The sequence below is a fragment of the Aedes albopictus genome, chromosome 2 (genome assembly GCF_035046485.1).
Source record: "Aedes albopictus strain Foshan chromosome 2, AalbF5, whole genome shotgun sequence".
Taxonomy (NCBI): Eukaryota; Metazoa; Arthropoda; class Insecta; order Diptera; family Culicidae; genus Aedes; species Aedes albopictus.
Window position 1 is genome coordinate 1,873,668 of NC_085137.1, and position 16,804 is coordinate 1,890,471.

The following is a 16,804-nucleotide window of genomic DNA, read 5'->3' on the forward strand; positions in this document are numbered from 1 at the left end:
GATAAGCATAGTAGGCGCTGTTGCCCATGTAGGGAATTCAAATAAATCTCGGTGGTTGCTACGATTTGTTCTGCCACATATCAACTGGCCAAGGACTACTGCGATCTACAAGTACCATGCATCGACGCTACTCAACGAAGTTTCGGAATCTAAGCCTACTAAGGTTGCTTTGGAGGGTAATCGACAAAAGGGAACGAAATAATATCAAACATATGTACATACAGCATTCGTTTCATGTACCTCTTGCGGACGACCAGGGTGTAGGATTCCCGGTGCCCAGAGCTGAGGTATTTCATCTTCACACCAAATCTAACTTGGTTCTTCTGGGATAACCTTCCCTTCCAGTTCACACTTCGGTTCCGTTGCGGTTGTTGCAATCGGGAAGGTTAACCAGCAGACGACGTTCGCTGCCTCCTTAATGGATGAGGTTCGTTTCGTTTCGTTGATGGGTAGCACGTGACTACATAATCGGTTCGTTGATCCTGAGATATGACAGGATCGAAGAGGGAGGAAAAGAACACTGCTGTCTAGTAGCTGAACACTTGTTTCATACAGTTGTTGTTGGTGAGTTGTGTTTGATGAATGGGGTCGCTTGATCTCGTCGATCGGATTAATGAAGGATGCGTTTGTTGTAGCGTGCGCACACACAGTTGATGTCAGTAAAAGCCACAGATGGAAGATGACAGATGAGTTGTGTTAATCCGACACAGTATGGTTGCGGTTAAGTAGCACGCATATTGCTCAATCACTCACTTTCATATAACTAATCCGCACTGAGAGGGCTATGACGTCGATGAACACCTATTCTAAGGTCGCTGCGTACGCGTTTCGAAAACTAGAATCCAGTTACACACGCTCTTGACGCACACGTTTACTGTTGCACTAATAGACGGTAACACTCTTCCAACACTTGGTGCAAATCAAGCTGAATAATACGCTCCAACAGCGAGCCGCGTTAAATCGAGCAGAATAAATCACAGCACACTCCGACCGCCGATCGACAAATGATCAATCAACCAGAAATATCGCTTCTCTATCACTCCCAACAACAGTGTGTTATCGCACTTTGCTTCTCTCCCGAAGGAAACCACAGATTCCACATCGAAAAAACGGCCACAAAACAGTAAAAATCAATTTTCAGCTTTTCCTCTTTTCACTGATTTTCTCCCCAGGTTCTATGCCATTCACCACTCTCCCTGTGCACTCCCACACTGAGGCACACCGTGGGCTTCGATCGGGTTCGCGTAGAGGTGCCTTATGTCTCGGCCCGATCTTCTTCCAGCAAAGACGTGATCTGTGACACCAAGCAGTGGTGCCTCCCTCACTCAAATCACAGACAATTTGTCACGCTTCGTCCGTACGCAAAACCTAGAAATTCTCACGACCGTCAATGCACCCACCTTCGCTCCGAACGCGGCCGATGGATACGTAATTTTCCGACAGGGTAGGCGGCGGCGAGATCACCCTTGACAACGGTGTTAAACGTGCGATAGCTAAAGGCACACTGCCGCACCATCGGGACTGGGCCCATACGCAACGCAACACAGCAGCACAGCAAGCAGTGCGATGCGAAGCGAACAAACGTGCTTGAAAACATTGATGCGCGATCGCACTACTACAGAAAGAGGCGCGAACCAGACCATGCGACCAGCCAGCCAGCCATCGTGCAGAGACTCAGAGAGCATAGCATAGAAACATAAGCTTTATGCTGCGTTCATAACATACGGACTGACGGAGCAACCACCACAGACGAAGAAAAAAGCCGAACTGTACAACCGAACGAAGGGTGATTCGAGCAGTAGGCGAACGATTTCGAGCAGCGCGACAGATTTTACGTCCTACCTCGATGCATTCTCGCTTATTTTTTTTTTCGAATTCCTGTTTGAATCCAAGTAGCCTCTGTGCCGCCGCGATGACTACGAACGACGAGAGAAAATCAAAGCATTTGCTTTGGAGTTATGGCCCTAAGGGACCATGCTTGGACCGCACGGACCGTACGACCCGGCTGCTTATGGGTGACGAACGACCGATCAACGACGCAACGTTGCGCTGGCTGCCGTCGCGCCGCCAACTGCGATTAATTTGATTGTCGGGTGCGCAGAGTGTTTGTTTGAATTTTTGGAATGCTTCAGGCGACCTGCTTACATGACATCATACGGTACTGTGAATAACTTGAGTGAATTGTTACATTCGGTTTGAAGAATTTTTATATTTATTTTGGAACTCTTGAAAGAGTTCACATAGAATTTGTAAGCTGCGCAAGAATCGACGCGTTTTTAAGTGCTCAAAAATTGTTTTTTTGCGTGATTTAGATAAGAAATTGAAACTGTTTAATGAACCACCCTATGCTAAATCAGAAAAATAGCTCTAGATTAGTAAATTTTAAAGCTACCTACATACACTGCTTACAAGCCACAGCGTGCTAAGATATATTTTTCTAAGTCTTAGATGTGTCGTTGCTTTGCTGTTTACAATTCGAACTTAGAAAAACTTCGTCAACATTGGGACTTAAAAAATCGTTTTTCATGGGTGGTTTGTTTTGATTCGCAATATGGGGTACTGGGGTACGCATGCGTGGGAAAGTGTGCTGATTTATGACTTGATGGTGGCACGGTGACACCCCTCTGGGATTCCACAGAAACTTCATCTGGGATACCTCCAAGAAATCTTTCGCGGTTTCTCCACAAATTTGTTCCAGAACTTCTCCAGGAGTTTCTTCTGGGATATCCCTATGAGTGTTGAGATTCCTCCGGTGGTTAATTTAGGATTCCTTTGGAAGTTCCAGAAGAATCTTCCGAGATTCCTGAAGAGCTTTCATCTGGGATCCTTTCAAGACTTTTGCCAAAATTTCTACAGGAAGTACTCCAGGTTCTTTCCTGGATATTTGTAAAAATTAATTCAGATATTCCACCAGGATTACTCCTTCTAGGATTACACCGGTATTTATTCCTGAGATGCTTCCGTGGTTTCTTCACAAATTAATTCTAGGATCTCACTAGAAGTTTCTTCTGTAATTCTGAGGCAGCTATAACTGAGATTCTTTTTGAGGTTCCTTCAGAAGTTACCTCTGGGATCCTTCCAGAAGTTTCAACTGAGAATCCTAAAATGTTCCATTTGATAATTTACCTGGAACTTCTTCAAGGATTCTGGGACTTCAAAGGATTTGTTCCGGGATTTCTCAAGGACTGTTTCGGGAATCCATCTCAGGTTTTTCTGACAGCTTCTTTTGAAATGTATTCACAAGTTTTTTTCGATTTCTTGCAGGTATTCCTGGAAAAATAGAGTCCTGGAAGGAACTGTTGGAGAAAAACCAGAAGGAACTTGTTGGAGTATTTCCCCAAGAAAATCCTGTACGAACTTCATGAGGAATTCCATAAACAAAATCTGATGGAGGAATTCCTCAAAATACTCCTGGAGGAATCCCATAACAAACACCTGGAGAGTTTCCAGAAGTTTTCAGAGAAAGAGATCGCAAATTAAACCAAGAAAAGGTTCCCGAGGGAATCCACGAAGAAGTTCCTGAAGAAATCTCAGAAGTAATTCCTGACAGAAGCCCAGAGGCAGTTCTCGAAAGAATCCCCGAAGCAGTTTCCGGAGGAATTCCGCAAGGAGTTCTCGAAAGAATCCTGGAAATGATTCCTGGAGGAATCCCGGTAGCAGTTCTCGGTAGACTTTCAGTAGGAATCCCGGAAGCAATTCCAGAAGTAGTTCCTGAAAGAATCCAGAAAAGAGTTCCGAGAGGAATCCTGAAGTTTATAGCAGAATACTGAAATAAGTTCTTGTAGGATTCCAGGAGAAATCTCAATAAGTATTCCTGAAGAAATTCCGGAAGGAATACGTAATTTTGAAAGCAGTTTATGAAGGAATCTCGGAAGGAACTCCTGAAACAATCCTCGATATAATTGCTGGAGGAATCACGGAAGAAATCTTGGGAGAAATTGCTAGAATTCTCAGGAATATTTTCCAGAAATACCTTCTGGAAGTCTAAAAAGAACTTCTGAATACATTCCAAGAGAAACTATTAGGAGAATCTCGGATGGAATTCCTAGGGGATTTTCGAAACTCCTTGAGAAATCTCGAAAAAAATCCCTTGAAGTCCCAGAATGAATTTCAGAAAAAATTCTTGACGGAGTTCCTGGAACAATCTCAGATGGAACGTAAAAGACTTAGAAAAAAATATCTTAGCAACCGCGACTTCCAGTGCCCTATAGTTATGATTATGAAAATAACAGTGGAAGCTAATTTCCATACAAAATGGCTAAATTTGACGTGCCGAAACTTTCTTCTATGATCGATTGACCTGAACACAATTCAATTATATTTTGAACAATTTCACATAGCGTTTAGGTTTTTTTGACGTGTTTAGAACATTTCTATATTTTGTTATAACAATATTTAGCATATTTGTAGTTCGCTGTTGAATATTCTGGTCAATCTGGTCAATGGAATCCTAGGAGAATTTCCTGGAGGAAACCTTGGAAGAATTCTAGAAAAAATGCTGGAGGAATCTGTTCACGCACAACGTGAATAATGTACCAGTCTAACTGCTCGAATCAACATGTTCTAGTGCACTCGTTCTACCGTACCGTTTTTATTAGTCCGTCTCAGCATCTAATGATGCTGCCGACAGTGATCTGATCGTAGGTAGTTTTTTTTGTCAATTTACTGTCCACACATCTTCCCGCTTTACGAGATAAAGCCAATGTACAGATTATAGATCAGTTAGTTATCTTTCATACGCGCAATAAACCACATCACCCGAAACCTAGTGTACAAAGTGATCTACGGAGTAATAAAGTTGTGTCGTTCCTCAAACTCCAATCAAGGGCACTGATTCCCCATCTCGAAAAACCCTGATCGCGGCAACAGAATCCTTGGAGGACTTCTTAAAGTAATCCTTGAAACCAATTATGAATCATTGGAATTCCTGGAGGGATCCTTGAAACTTATCTTGGCGGAATTCTTGTAGGAATTCCTGAAGTAATTCTCTAAACGAATCCTGAAGAAATTCTTGTGGAAATTCCTGAAGTAATCCTCTAAACAAATACTGAAAAAGCTCTCAGAAGAACTCCTGAGGAAATCCTTGGAAGAGTTCCTGGAGGATGCTTTGGGAGAATCCCTGGAGAATATCTTGGAAGAATTCCCGGAGGAGTCCTTGACAAAACTTTATGAAAAATTCCTGCAAGAATTCTTGGAGGATTTTCTGGAAAATGAAACCCTTGGAGGATTTCCTGTAGGAACCCTTGGAAGAGTTCTTGAAGGAATCCTTGAAGGAGTCCTTGGAGGATTGCTGGAGTAATCCTTTAAAAAGTTCCTGGGGGAAACCATGGATGAATTTATGGAGGAATACTAAAAGGAATTCCTGGAAAACTCCTTGGAGGATTTCCAGAAGGTATTATTGGAGGATCTAGAGGAATCCCTGAAGAGTTTTCTAGATTAATCTTTGGAGAATTTTTGGGGGAATCCTTGGAGGAATTCTAGGATAAAAAACCTGGAGGATTTCTTGGAGGAATTCTTGAAACTAGCCCTGATGAAATTTTTTGTAGGAATTCCTGCAGTAATCCTTGAAACACATCCTGATGAAATACTTGTGGGAATTCCTGAAGTCATCCTTGAAACAAATCCTGAAGCAGTTCTTAGATGAACTACTGAAGGAATCCTTGGAAGAATTCCAGGAGGATTTCCTGTAGGAATTTTTGGAAGAATTCTGGGGAAAATTACTGGAGGAATCTTTGGAAGAATCCCTGAAAGAATCCTTGGAAGAACTCCTCTAAGAGAATCGTTGAATAATTTCTTGGAGCAATACTTGTAGAAATTCCATGAGGAATTCTTGGTGTATTTCCTGGAGAGTCCTTGGAAGAATTCATGGAGGCATCCTAGTGAGAATTCATGATAGAATCCTTGGGAAAGTTCCTCGAGGATTGAGATTGAGATTGGGAGAATTCCTGGAAAACTTCTTGGAGGAATTCCTGGAGAAATACTTGGAGTATTTCTTGGAGGAATCCTATGGAAGATTCCCAGGAGATATCCTTGGAGGATTTCCTTGAGAAAACCACGGAGTTTTTTTTCTGAAAGAATCCTTGGGGGAATCCCTGTAGGAGTCCTTGGAGGAATTCTTTGAGGAATCCTTGGAGTATTTCCTTGACAAATCCTTGGAGTATTTCCTGGAGGAATCCTTGGAGGATTTCCTGGACTTATCGTTGGAGGATTTCCTGGAGTAATTCCGATTTCCGGTATCCTTGCAGTATTTCCTTGAGGAATCCTTGGAGTGTTTCCTTGAGAAAACCTTGGAGTATTTCCTGGAGAAATTTTCTTTACGAAGAGATCCTGGACTAACCAGGAATCGAATCCATCACACTCAGCATGATCAGGCTGTATAAAAGAAATGCTGGACAAATATTTGAAAGAATTTCAAAAGAAACACTTAAAATGAAGGTTGAAAAATTCTTGCAAGAGTTGACCTTTAAAAAAAAATCTCAAAGGAATCATTGGTAGATTAGATGGTGGAATCCTGGAAAATTCGCGGTATAATCCTTTCAAAAATAACGCCATCCTTTCGCACGCACAGGTCTTGTTCCAGGAATACCTTTTTGAATGGCTTTTGGCTAATGCATACAAAAAGTCTCAAAATGCCTTTTTCTTGAATAGTAGTACACACTTAGAACACACTTACGTGAAATTTTCGTGAAATTTTCACGAAACGGAATCCCCAAAAAATGTAAATGTTTTCAATACTGAATCACAAATTGGACTCAATTTTACGCGCATCATGTAAGTGCTGGTTGGTTGCGATAGATGTCAACAAATCGGTTACACCAGAAACGTAGAATCAGTATCACGTTTATCAGCTACCTTCTAACTCGGTGAAATAGCCGAGAGGTAAGAGATGTGGCTCTCGATCAGCAGATCCGGTGTTCGAATCCAGGCATGTCCATATTTTGTTTTTTCTTTATGTTTTTCTATCAGATCGGTTCTAGCGGCGATTGCTAGACGCTAAGAAAATATAAGTCCTGAAAAACGTAAGTTTACATGTTTTGACCTCTAAATTTGTGTCTTTGAAGACGCTCGTATATGTCAGGTTCAGGACACCTAAAATTACAGGATTTTTTCTAGGTGTGTATGATTAATCATGGCTTCAGAATAAAGAATCGTTGAATGTTTTCCAGGCAAATAAATTACATACACAAAATCACTGAAATAAGATATCAGAGCTTTCCGCTTTAATGGGAAGTTTCAAGAGTTTCTTGGAACAAAAATTATCAATACACTACCATATTCAATGTGGCCGAGAAATCGCTAAATAAGCTCAAGTACAATTTAATGTAATTATGCCCCAAGGTCTGTTTCACATACGTGCGCCAACTGCCTTTTTTTTTCGCAGAAACCAGGCAAAACCAGACGCTCCCACATGTCTAAAAACAACTATTCATCTAAAATTCAGCGAATTCTATTCAAAAATCCATAATTTTCTACTTCGAAATATTCAATGACGGTAGAATCGACATCCAACCCGAAGCGCAGATTTTCAATGTTTTTGAAAACAACGCGTCTGACGCGTTGGACGCGACCGATTTAGAACGGTTTTGGCGTTTTAGTACAGCGACGCGCTACACGCGACGCGCTTTTGTGGTGGTTCATATGGCGTGCCGTAGTTTCAAAACAACGCGTCAACGCGAAGTCGGCGCGACGCGACGCTCAGCGCGCTATTGTGATCCGGCCTTTACTGTTCAACATCACGCTGGAAGGAGCGATAAGGAGAGCTGGTGTGCAAAGTAGTGGAACCATTATTGTCACGAGGTCGCATATGCTCCTGGCCTTCGCGGATAATATCGACATCATCGGGATCGACCGTCGGGCCGTGGAAGAGGCGTCCATACCTTTTAAAAGGGAGACCGCGAGGATTGGACTAACGATTAACTTCACAAAGACCAAGTACATGATTGCTGGTGGTCAACGTCAGTCCGGTCGAGGGCTGTCACTCAACACAGACAATATTGGAATAGTTTGGAGTCATGTCTTCAAACCAAATTGTATAGTGCTGAGCCATCTCTACGGGTGGCGAAGTATCTAACTAATCTGTCTAAGCAGAATTGCAGCATGCTGGTCAAAGCATTGACTGGCCACTGCCGACTCAGCTATCACATGGCGAATATTCAGCAAGCTGATTCATTTGCCTGTGATAGCTGTGAATCCGATTATGGAACTTCGTATCATTTGATATGTAACTGTCCAGTTTTCGCGCAACTGCGTTTCCGAGTATTCGGTAAACACTTATTAAGTGAAACTGACTTCAGAAACCTGAATCTTCAGGATATTCTGTTGTTCTTAACCCGCTGTGGTAAAGAGCTATAGGCTCTCTTTCGCTTTATGCGTTATTACAGTGCCCTTTTCAGGGCGCTGTTTGAACCCATTGTGGTACGCCTGTGCGTTAGTACCCTCTTCCAGGGTATTTTTCCTATTTCCCTACCTGTCCCTATCCCCATCCAAATCCTTTTTCCTTCCTTTTCCCTCAGGTAGATGATGAAATAGGCTGTTATTTTGGCGATGGCACAAATGTCCCAAATGGAGGATAACGTGCCTCTGGAGCCGGCCTTCTGATACCTGATACCTGATAACCGGTTGTTTTTAAAGAAACTCAAAGACCGATACAGCGCCAAAAAGTCCCATAAATTATCAAGACGGTCGGAAATCAATCAATATCTCCAGGAGTTGCTTCTGGGATATCACTATGAGTGTTGAGATTCCTCCGGTTATGTAGGATTCCTTCGGAAGTTCTCTCTGGGGTTCTTCCTGATGTTTACTTTGAGATACCTGAGGAGCTTTCATCTGGGATCCTTTCAAAAGCTTTTGCCAACAATTCTACAGGAAGTGCTCCCAGATTCCTTTCTGGATTTTCCTAGAAATTAATTCAAATATTCCTCCATGATTACTTCTTCTAGGATTACCCCAGAACTTTTTCCTGAGATTCTTCCAGGAGTTTCTTCCGTGGTTTCTTCACAAAACAAATCTAGGATTCCACTAGGAGTTTCTTCTGTGATTTCTCTGGCAGCTATATGTGAGATTCTTTTTGGGGTTCCTTCAGAAGTTACCTCTGGGATCCTTCCAGGAGTTTCTTCTGAGAATCCTAAAAGGTTCCATTAGAGAATTCTCCAGGAACTCCTTCAAGGATTCCTTCTGAAACTTCATGGGATTTTTCCGGTCCTCAAGGAGTTACGGGAATCCATCTCAGGTTCTCCTAATAGCTTCTTTAGGATGTCTTTAGAAGTTTTTTTTTCGATCTCTAGAAGGTATTCCTGGAAAAATGGAATCCTGGAAGAAACTGTTGGAGAAAAACCAGGAGGAACTTGTTGGAGTATTTTCCCAAGGAAATCCCGTAGGAACTTCATGAGGAATTCCATAAACAAAATTTGATGGAGGAATTCCTCAAAACAATCCTGGAGGAATCCCATAATAAACTCCTGGAGAGTTTCCAGAGGTTTTCAGAGAAAGAGTTCTCAAATAAAACCAAGAAAAGGTTCCCGAGGGAATCCATGAACAATTTCGTGAAGAAATCTCAGAAGTAATTCCTTACAGAAGCCCAGAGGAAGTTCCCAAAAGAATCCCTGAAGCAGTTTCCGGAGGAATCCCGCAAGGAGTTCTCGGAAGAATCATGGAAGTAGTTCCTGGAGGGATCCCGGAAGAGGTTCTTGGAGGAATCCCGGACGGAGTTCCCGGTCGAACTACAGTAGGAATCCCGGAATCAATTATTGAAACAATTCTAGAAGTAGTTCCTGAAAGAATCCCGGAAAGAGTTCTTAGAGAAATCCTGAAGGAGTTTCTAGCTAAATACTGAAATAAGTTCTTGTAGGATTGCAGGAGGAATCTCAATGAGCATTCCTGAAGAACTCCCAGAAGGTATTCTGGGAGGAATCTCGTAAGGAATTCCTGCGAGTAGTCCTTCACGTACGTAATTTTGAAAGAAGTTTTTGAAGGAATCGCGGAAGAAATTTCTGAAACAATCCTCGAAATAACACCTGGAATCAAGTAAGAAATCGAAATTGGTTAAATAGCTGGAATTTCCAGGAATATTGCCCAGAAATACCTTCTGGAATTCTAAAAAGAACTTCTGAATACATTCCAAGTTTCTCTTAGGAGAGTCTCGGATGGAATTCCTGAAGGATTCCCGGAACTCCTTGAGAAATCTTGAAAGAAATCCCTTGAAGCCCCAGAATGAATTTCAGAAAGAATTCTTGACGAAGTTCCTGGAAGAATCTCAGATGGAGATGGGAGAATCAGTAAACGTTAAAATGCAGAAAAATGAAAAATAAAACAAAAAAAAAATCTGTAGAAATTACGGAAGATTTTTTTCGAGGAATCTCTGGAAGTGTCCCGGCGGAATTTTCTGCAAGAATCCAGGCAAAAATTCCTGAAAGAATCCCAGACGGAACCTCTTTAGGAATTTCAGCAGAAACTCCTCTTCAGAGGGAACTTCTGAAGGAATCCTAAATATGCCCCCGGAGGAATCCCATCAAGAACTTCTAATGAATCCCAGAAGAAACTCCTGAAGGATTTCTTGTGGAGAAACCGCAAAGTATTTATTGGAGGAATCCCGGATGCAATACCTCTGAAATCCCAGAAGAACCACCGTACCACCATCAAGTCATAAATCATCACACTTTCCCACGCACGCGGACCCTACATTGCGAATGAAATCAAACTACCCATCAAAAAGTGGCAAAAGTCCTTATCGTAAACAACAAGGCCACGAAACGCAGAAGACGTTTAGCAACCGCGACTTACAGTGCCCTATAGTTATGATCAAAAAAATTACAGTGAAAGCTGATTTAGCCATACAAAATGGCTAAATTTGACGTGCCGAAACTTTGTTCTTCTATGATCGATTGACCTGAAAACAATTCAATTTTATTTTGAACAATTTCACATAGCATTTAGGTTTTTTCGGGGTGTTTAGAACTTTTCTATGTTTTGCTATAACAATATTTAGCATATTTGTAGTTCGCTGTTAAATATTCTGGTCAATCTGGTCAATGGAATGCTAGGAGAATTTCCTGGAGGAAACCTTGGAAGAATTCTAGAAAAAAATCCTGAAGGAATCCTTGGAGGCATTCTTGAAGTAATCCTTGAAACCAATTATGAATCATTGGAATTCCTGGAGGGATCCTTGAAACTTATCTTGGCGGAGTTCTTGTAGCAATTCCTGAAGTAATTCTCTAAACGAATCCTGAAGAAATTCTTGTGGAAATTCCAGAAGTAATCCTCGAAACAAATACTGAAGAAGCTCTCAGAAGAACTCCTAAGGAAATCCTTGGAAGAGTTCCTGGAGGATGCTTTGGGAGAATCCCTGGAGAATATCTTGGAAGAATTCCCGGAGCAGTCCTTGAGAAAACTTTATGAAAAATTCCTGGAAGAATTCTTGGAGGATTTTCTGGAAAATGAAACCCTTGGAGGATTTCCTGTAGGAACCCTTGGAAGAGTTCTTGAAGGAATCCTTGAAGGAGTCCTTGGAGGATTCCTGGAGTAATCCTTTAAAAAGTTCCTGGGGGAAACCATGGATGAATTTATGGAGGAATACTAAAAGGAATTCCTGGAAAACTCCTTGGAGGATTTCTAGAAGGTATTATTGGAGGATCTAGAGGAATCCCTGAAGAGTTTTCTAGATTAATCTTTGGAGAATTTTCTGGTGGAATCCTTGGAGGAATTCCAGGATAAAAAACCTGGAGGATTTCTTGGAGGAATTCTTGAAACTAGCTCTGATGAAATTTTTGTAGGAATTCCTGCAGTAATCCTTGAAACACATCCTGATGAAATACTTGTGGGAATTCCTAAAGTCATCCTTGAAACAAATCCTGAAGAAGTTCTTAGATGAACTACTGAAGGAATCCTTGGAAGAATTACAGGAGGAAGCTTTGAGGGAGTTCCTGGAGGAATCTTTGGAAGAATTCCTGGAGGAATCCTTGGAAACAGTCTTGGAAGAATTCCTTGAAGAATTGCTAGAGGATTTCCTGAAGAATTCATTGGAGGATTTTCTGGAGCAATCCTGGAAGCAGTTCCTGGAGGAGTTTTTGGAAGATTTTCTGTTGGAATCCTTGGAGGATTTCCTGTAGGAATTTTTGGAAGAATTCTGAGGAAAATTACTGGAGGAATCTTTGGAAGAATCCCTGAAGGAATCCTTGGAAGAATTCCTTTGAGAATCGTTGAAGAATTTCTTGGAGCAATACTTGTAGAAATTCCATGAGGAATTCTTGGAGTATTTCCTGGAGAGTCCTTGGAAGAATTCATGGAGGCATCCTAGTGAGAATACCTGATAGAATCCTTGGGAAAGTTCCTCGAGAATTGGGATTGAGATTGGGAGAATTCCTGGCAAACTTCTTGGAGGAATTCCTGGAGGAATACTTGGAGTATTTCTTAGAGGAATCCATTGAAAGATTCCCAGGAGAAATCCTTGGAGGATTTCCTTGAGAAAACCACGGAGAATTTTCTGAAAGAATCATTGGGGGAATCCCTGTAGGAGTCCTTGGGGGAATTCTTTGAGGAATCCTTGGAATATTTCCTTGACAAATCCTTGGAGTATTTCCTGGAGGAATCCTTGGAGGATTTCCTGGACTTATCGTTGGAGGATTTCCTGGAGTAATTCCGATTTCCGGTATCCTTGCAGTATTTCCTTGAGGAATCCTTGGAGTATTTCCTGGAGAAATTTTCTTTACGAAGAGATCCTGGACTAACCAGGAATCGAATCCATCACCCTCAGCATGATCAGGCTGTATAAAACAAATGCTGGACAAATATTTGAAAGAATTTCAAAAGAAACACTTAAAATAAAGGTTGAACAATTCTTGCAAGAGTTGACCTCTTGAAAAAAAAAATCTCAAAGGAATCATTGGTAGATTAGATGGTGGAATCCTGGAAAATTCGCGGTATAACCCTTTCAAAAATAACGCCATCCATTCGCACGCACAGCTCTTGTTCCAGGAATACCTTTTTGAATGGCTTTTGGCTAATGCATACAAAAAGTCTCAAAATGCCTTTTTCTTGTATAGTTGTATGATTAATCATGGCTTCAGAATAAAGAATCGTTGAATGTTTTCCAGGCAAATAAATTACATACACAAAATCACTGAAAAAAGATATCAGAGCTTTTCGTTTTAATAGGAAGTTTCAAGAGTTTCTTGGAACAAAAATTATCAATACACTACCATATTCAATGTGGCCGAGAAATCGCTAAATAAGCTCAAGTACAATTTAATGTAATTATGCCCCAAGGTCTGTTTCACATACGTGCGCCAACTGCCTTTTTTTTTCGCAGAAACCAGGCAAAACCAGACTACTTTTGAAAGTGCCAATGATGGTCAAAACGCTCCCACATGTCTAAAAACAACTATTCATCTAAAATTCAGCGAATTCTATTCAAAAATCCATAATTTTCTACTTTTTCAATGACGGTAGAATCGACATCCAACCCGAAGCGCAGATTTTAAATGTTTTTGAAAACAACGCGTCTGACGCGTTGGACGCGACCGATTTAGAACGATTTTGGCGTTTTAGTACAGCGACGCGCTACACGCGACGCGCTTTTGTGATGGTTCATATGGCGTGCCGTAGTTTCAAAACAACGCACAGTGGGAAAAATCGACCAAAAAAACGGATCTTTTAACGCCGCTGGTTTCGGTACGTGAAGTTGACCGTTTCTGACGTAAAAAAATACGAGAAATTGATTGATGCTAAATTCATTCACCGCACGGCACGGGAAGTGGTCCATTTTGCCCCATTTTGCCCTTTTTTCATACAAGAAGAGATTCAAAATGTACTTTCAAACAACAAGCACAACTGTAGATCGTTGAAAATAGCTGCAGGTATAATTAGAGATTCATAACAATCATAAAAATACAATAAAGATCCTTTTAAATGCTTATTTTGCCCCATATGCCCCCACAACTGCTGGAAATTCACACTTTTACCTAATTATGAATGGATTTTTAATGTTACTGATTTGAAGTTGATTTTTTTTGGTATAAACAAAAAGCGCTAAATCTATTATCACCAGAATCATCTTCGGGAGTTGTCCAATTTGCCCCATTTTGCCCTATTTTCATTGAAAAATGAGATTTAAAACGTATTTATAAGAAACAGATACTGCTAAGGAACGTTAAAATTAGTTTTTGGTGCAATTGGCAGTCAACAGTAATCATACTCGTATATGAAAGATATTTTCCCTATTTTACCCTACATGCCCCAAAAACTGCTGGATGATAATTTTTTTTGTATTGTTTTGTAACATCACTCTACATCATGGTTGCAACATGAAGTCATTTTTGATACATACAAATACGGTTTATCGATTAGCTTTAGAATCACGGGAGGGTACAAACAGCTGTCCATTTTACTCCAATTTGCCCTGATTTTTTGTCGTCTCATGAATAAATTGATTTCTCGTGTTTGCTTATGTCCGAATTCATCGACTTCTGGTACTGAAACCAATGTAATCAAAAGGACAGTAACTGTAATGTATGACTTTTTTCCAATTCTTGCTTTTGGTGGGGAACTGAGGGCAAAATAAGCATTAATCTTAATCTTAATATGTGGCAAATATGCTCAGAATTGATTAAAATGCTACATTTATTGCAAATGCTACAAATGCTACATTAATATATACATATTGGTACTTCAAGACGGCCTATTTAATCAGTTTTGTTTATATTTGGCACATTTTATAAAATACTTATTATACCCTAATTCCCCATGAGAAGCTAAAATTATAGAAAAAGTCGTATATATGACTGTATTTTCGTTTACGTTGGTTTCAGCACCAATGAAAATGAGGGAAACTAATTTATTAATTTAATTTTAATTTAATTTTAATTTTAATTTTAATTTAATTTTTATTAATTTAATAAATTGCACCTAAAACTAATGTTAACGTTCCTCAGCAGTATCTGTTTCTTATAAATACATTTTAAATCTCCTTCTATGAAGATGAGGCAAAATTGGGCAAATTGGACAACTCCCGAAGATGATTCTGGTAATAATAGATTTAGCGCTTTTTGTTTATGCCAAAAAAATCAACTTCAAACCAGTAACATTAAAAATCTATTCATAATTAGGTAAAAGTGTGAATTTCCGGCCGTCGTTGAGGCATATGGGGCAAAATAAGCACTTGAAAGGATCTTTATTGTATTTTTATGATTGCTATGAACCACTAATTATATCTGCAGCTATTTTCAACGATCTACAGTTGTGCTTGTTGTTTGAAAGTACATTTTGATTCTATTATTGTTTGAAAAAAGGGCAAAATGGACCACTTCCCGTGCCGTGCGGTGAATGAATTTAGCACCAATCGATTTCTCGTATTTTTTTACGTCAGAAACGGTCAACTTCACGTGCCGAAACCAGCGGCGTTAAAAGATCCGTTTTTTGGGTCGATTTTGCCCACTGTGCAACGCGTCAACGCGAAGTCGGCGCGACGCGACGCTCAGCGCGCTATTGTGATCCAGCCTTTACTGTTCAACATCACGCTGGAAGGAGCGATAAGGAGAGCTGGTGTGCAAAGTAGTGGAACCATTATTGTCACGAGGTCGCATATGCTCCTGGCCTTCGCGGATAATATCGACATCATCGGGATCGACCGTCGGGCCGTGGAAGAGGCGTCCATACCTTTTAAAAGGGAGACCGCGAGGATTGGACTAACGATTAACTTCACAAAGACCAAGTACATGATTGCTGGTGGTCAACGTCAGTCCGGTCGAGGTAGTGGTGACAAAGTGTGGCTAGGTGATGAAAAGTTTGATGTTGTGGACGAATTTGTTTATCTTGGTACTCTAGTAACGTGCGATAATGATGTTACCTACGAGGTGAAAAGGCGGATTGCAGCTGCGAATCGGGCCTTTTTCGGTCTGCGAAACCAGCTGAAGTCCCGTAGTCTGTAAACGAAGAAAAAACTCCCATTGTACAAGACTCTGATTCTTCCGGTCGCTTTATGCGGCCATGAATCGTGTACGCTGAGAAAAGCTCATCGGAGAGCCATTGGAGTTTTCGAACGTAAAGTGCTGCAAACAATACTCGGCGGTAAACTGGAGGACGGCATCTGGCGGCGTCGCATGAACCACGAATTGTACCAAGTATATAAAGAGATGAATATAGTGAAGCGAATAAAACACGGCAGGCTGCGGTGGGCTGGGCACGTAGCTCGTATGCCGGAGGAACGACAAGCTAAAATCATATTCAGAGAACCAGGAAGGGGCCGTCGGCTTCGTGGTAGGCAACGCACACGGTGGCTTTTTGCAGTTGAGGAGGTCCTAAGGGCTCTAAACGTTCAGGGTGACTGGGAGCGATTGGCTCAGGACCGATACCAGTGGAGAATAATGCTTCATTCGGCGTAGACTCACCACTACGAGTTGTAGCCCATCAAGTATCAAGAAAGTAGTGTAAAAAGATATACCGAAGAAACTGCTTTGATGTTTCCAGAACCAGCTATCCTGGCCACGTCCTCATGACGGCTGAGAAATATTTTTTTTATATTTAAATAATATTCACGTGATTTGTTAGCGGAATCATATGCAGATTGAAATCGTTCTGTAGCAACAGGAATGATGCTGTTCAAAAGATGTAAAATACACTAGAGATTATTAGACAATGGAAGGCCCTAATGGTACAACTTAAACTAATCAATAGTATTTGTAAACTAATATGCAAGGTATGTAGTGTTATTTAACTCAGGAAATTATTTAAGCATCCCATCGTCCACTATTAACAAGCTTATTTCACAATTGATAACTGTGAAATAGCCTGAAAATGCCTCACAAATCGAATA

General features: G+C 40.9%; 1 protein-coding gene across 5 annotated transcripts in view; it reads right to left on the minus strand.

Moving 5' to 3' along the window:
• The window catches only part of LOC109421495 (rap1 GTPase-activating protein 1), a 404,145-nt gene that overhangs the window by 248,964 nt on the left and 138,377 nt on the right, over positions 1–16,804 (minus strand). The window contains exon 1 of one of the 5 annotated variants that reach the window (XM_019696169.3): positions 241–1,534. The exons of 2 other annotated variants lie outside the window; for them this stretch is intronic. In XM_019696169.3, the coding sequence (XP_019551714.3) occupies positions 241–296 (56 nt within the window). In that variant the 5' untranslated portion in view covers positions 297–1,534. Of the gene's footprint in view, positions 1–222; positions 1,535–16,804 lie in introns of those variants that run through there. 2 more of the 5 variants (XM_019696031.3, XM_019696237.3) reach the window with 2 other exon arrangements.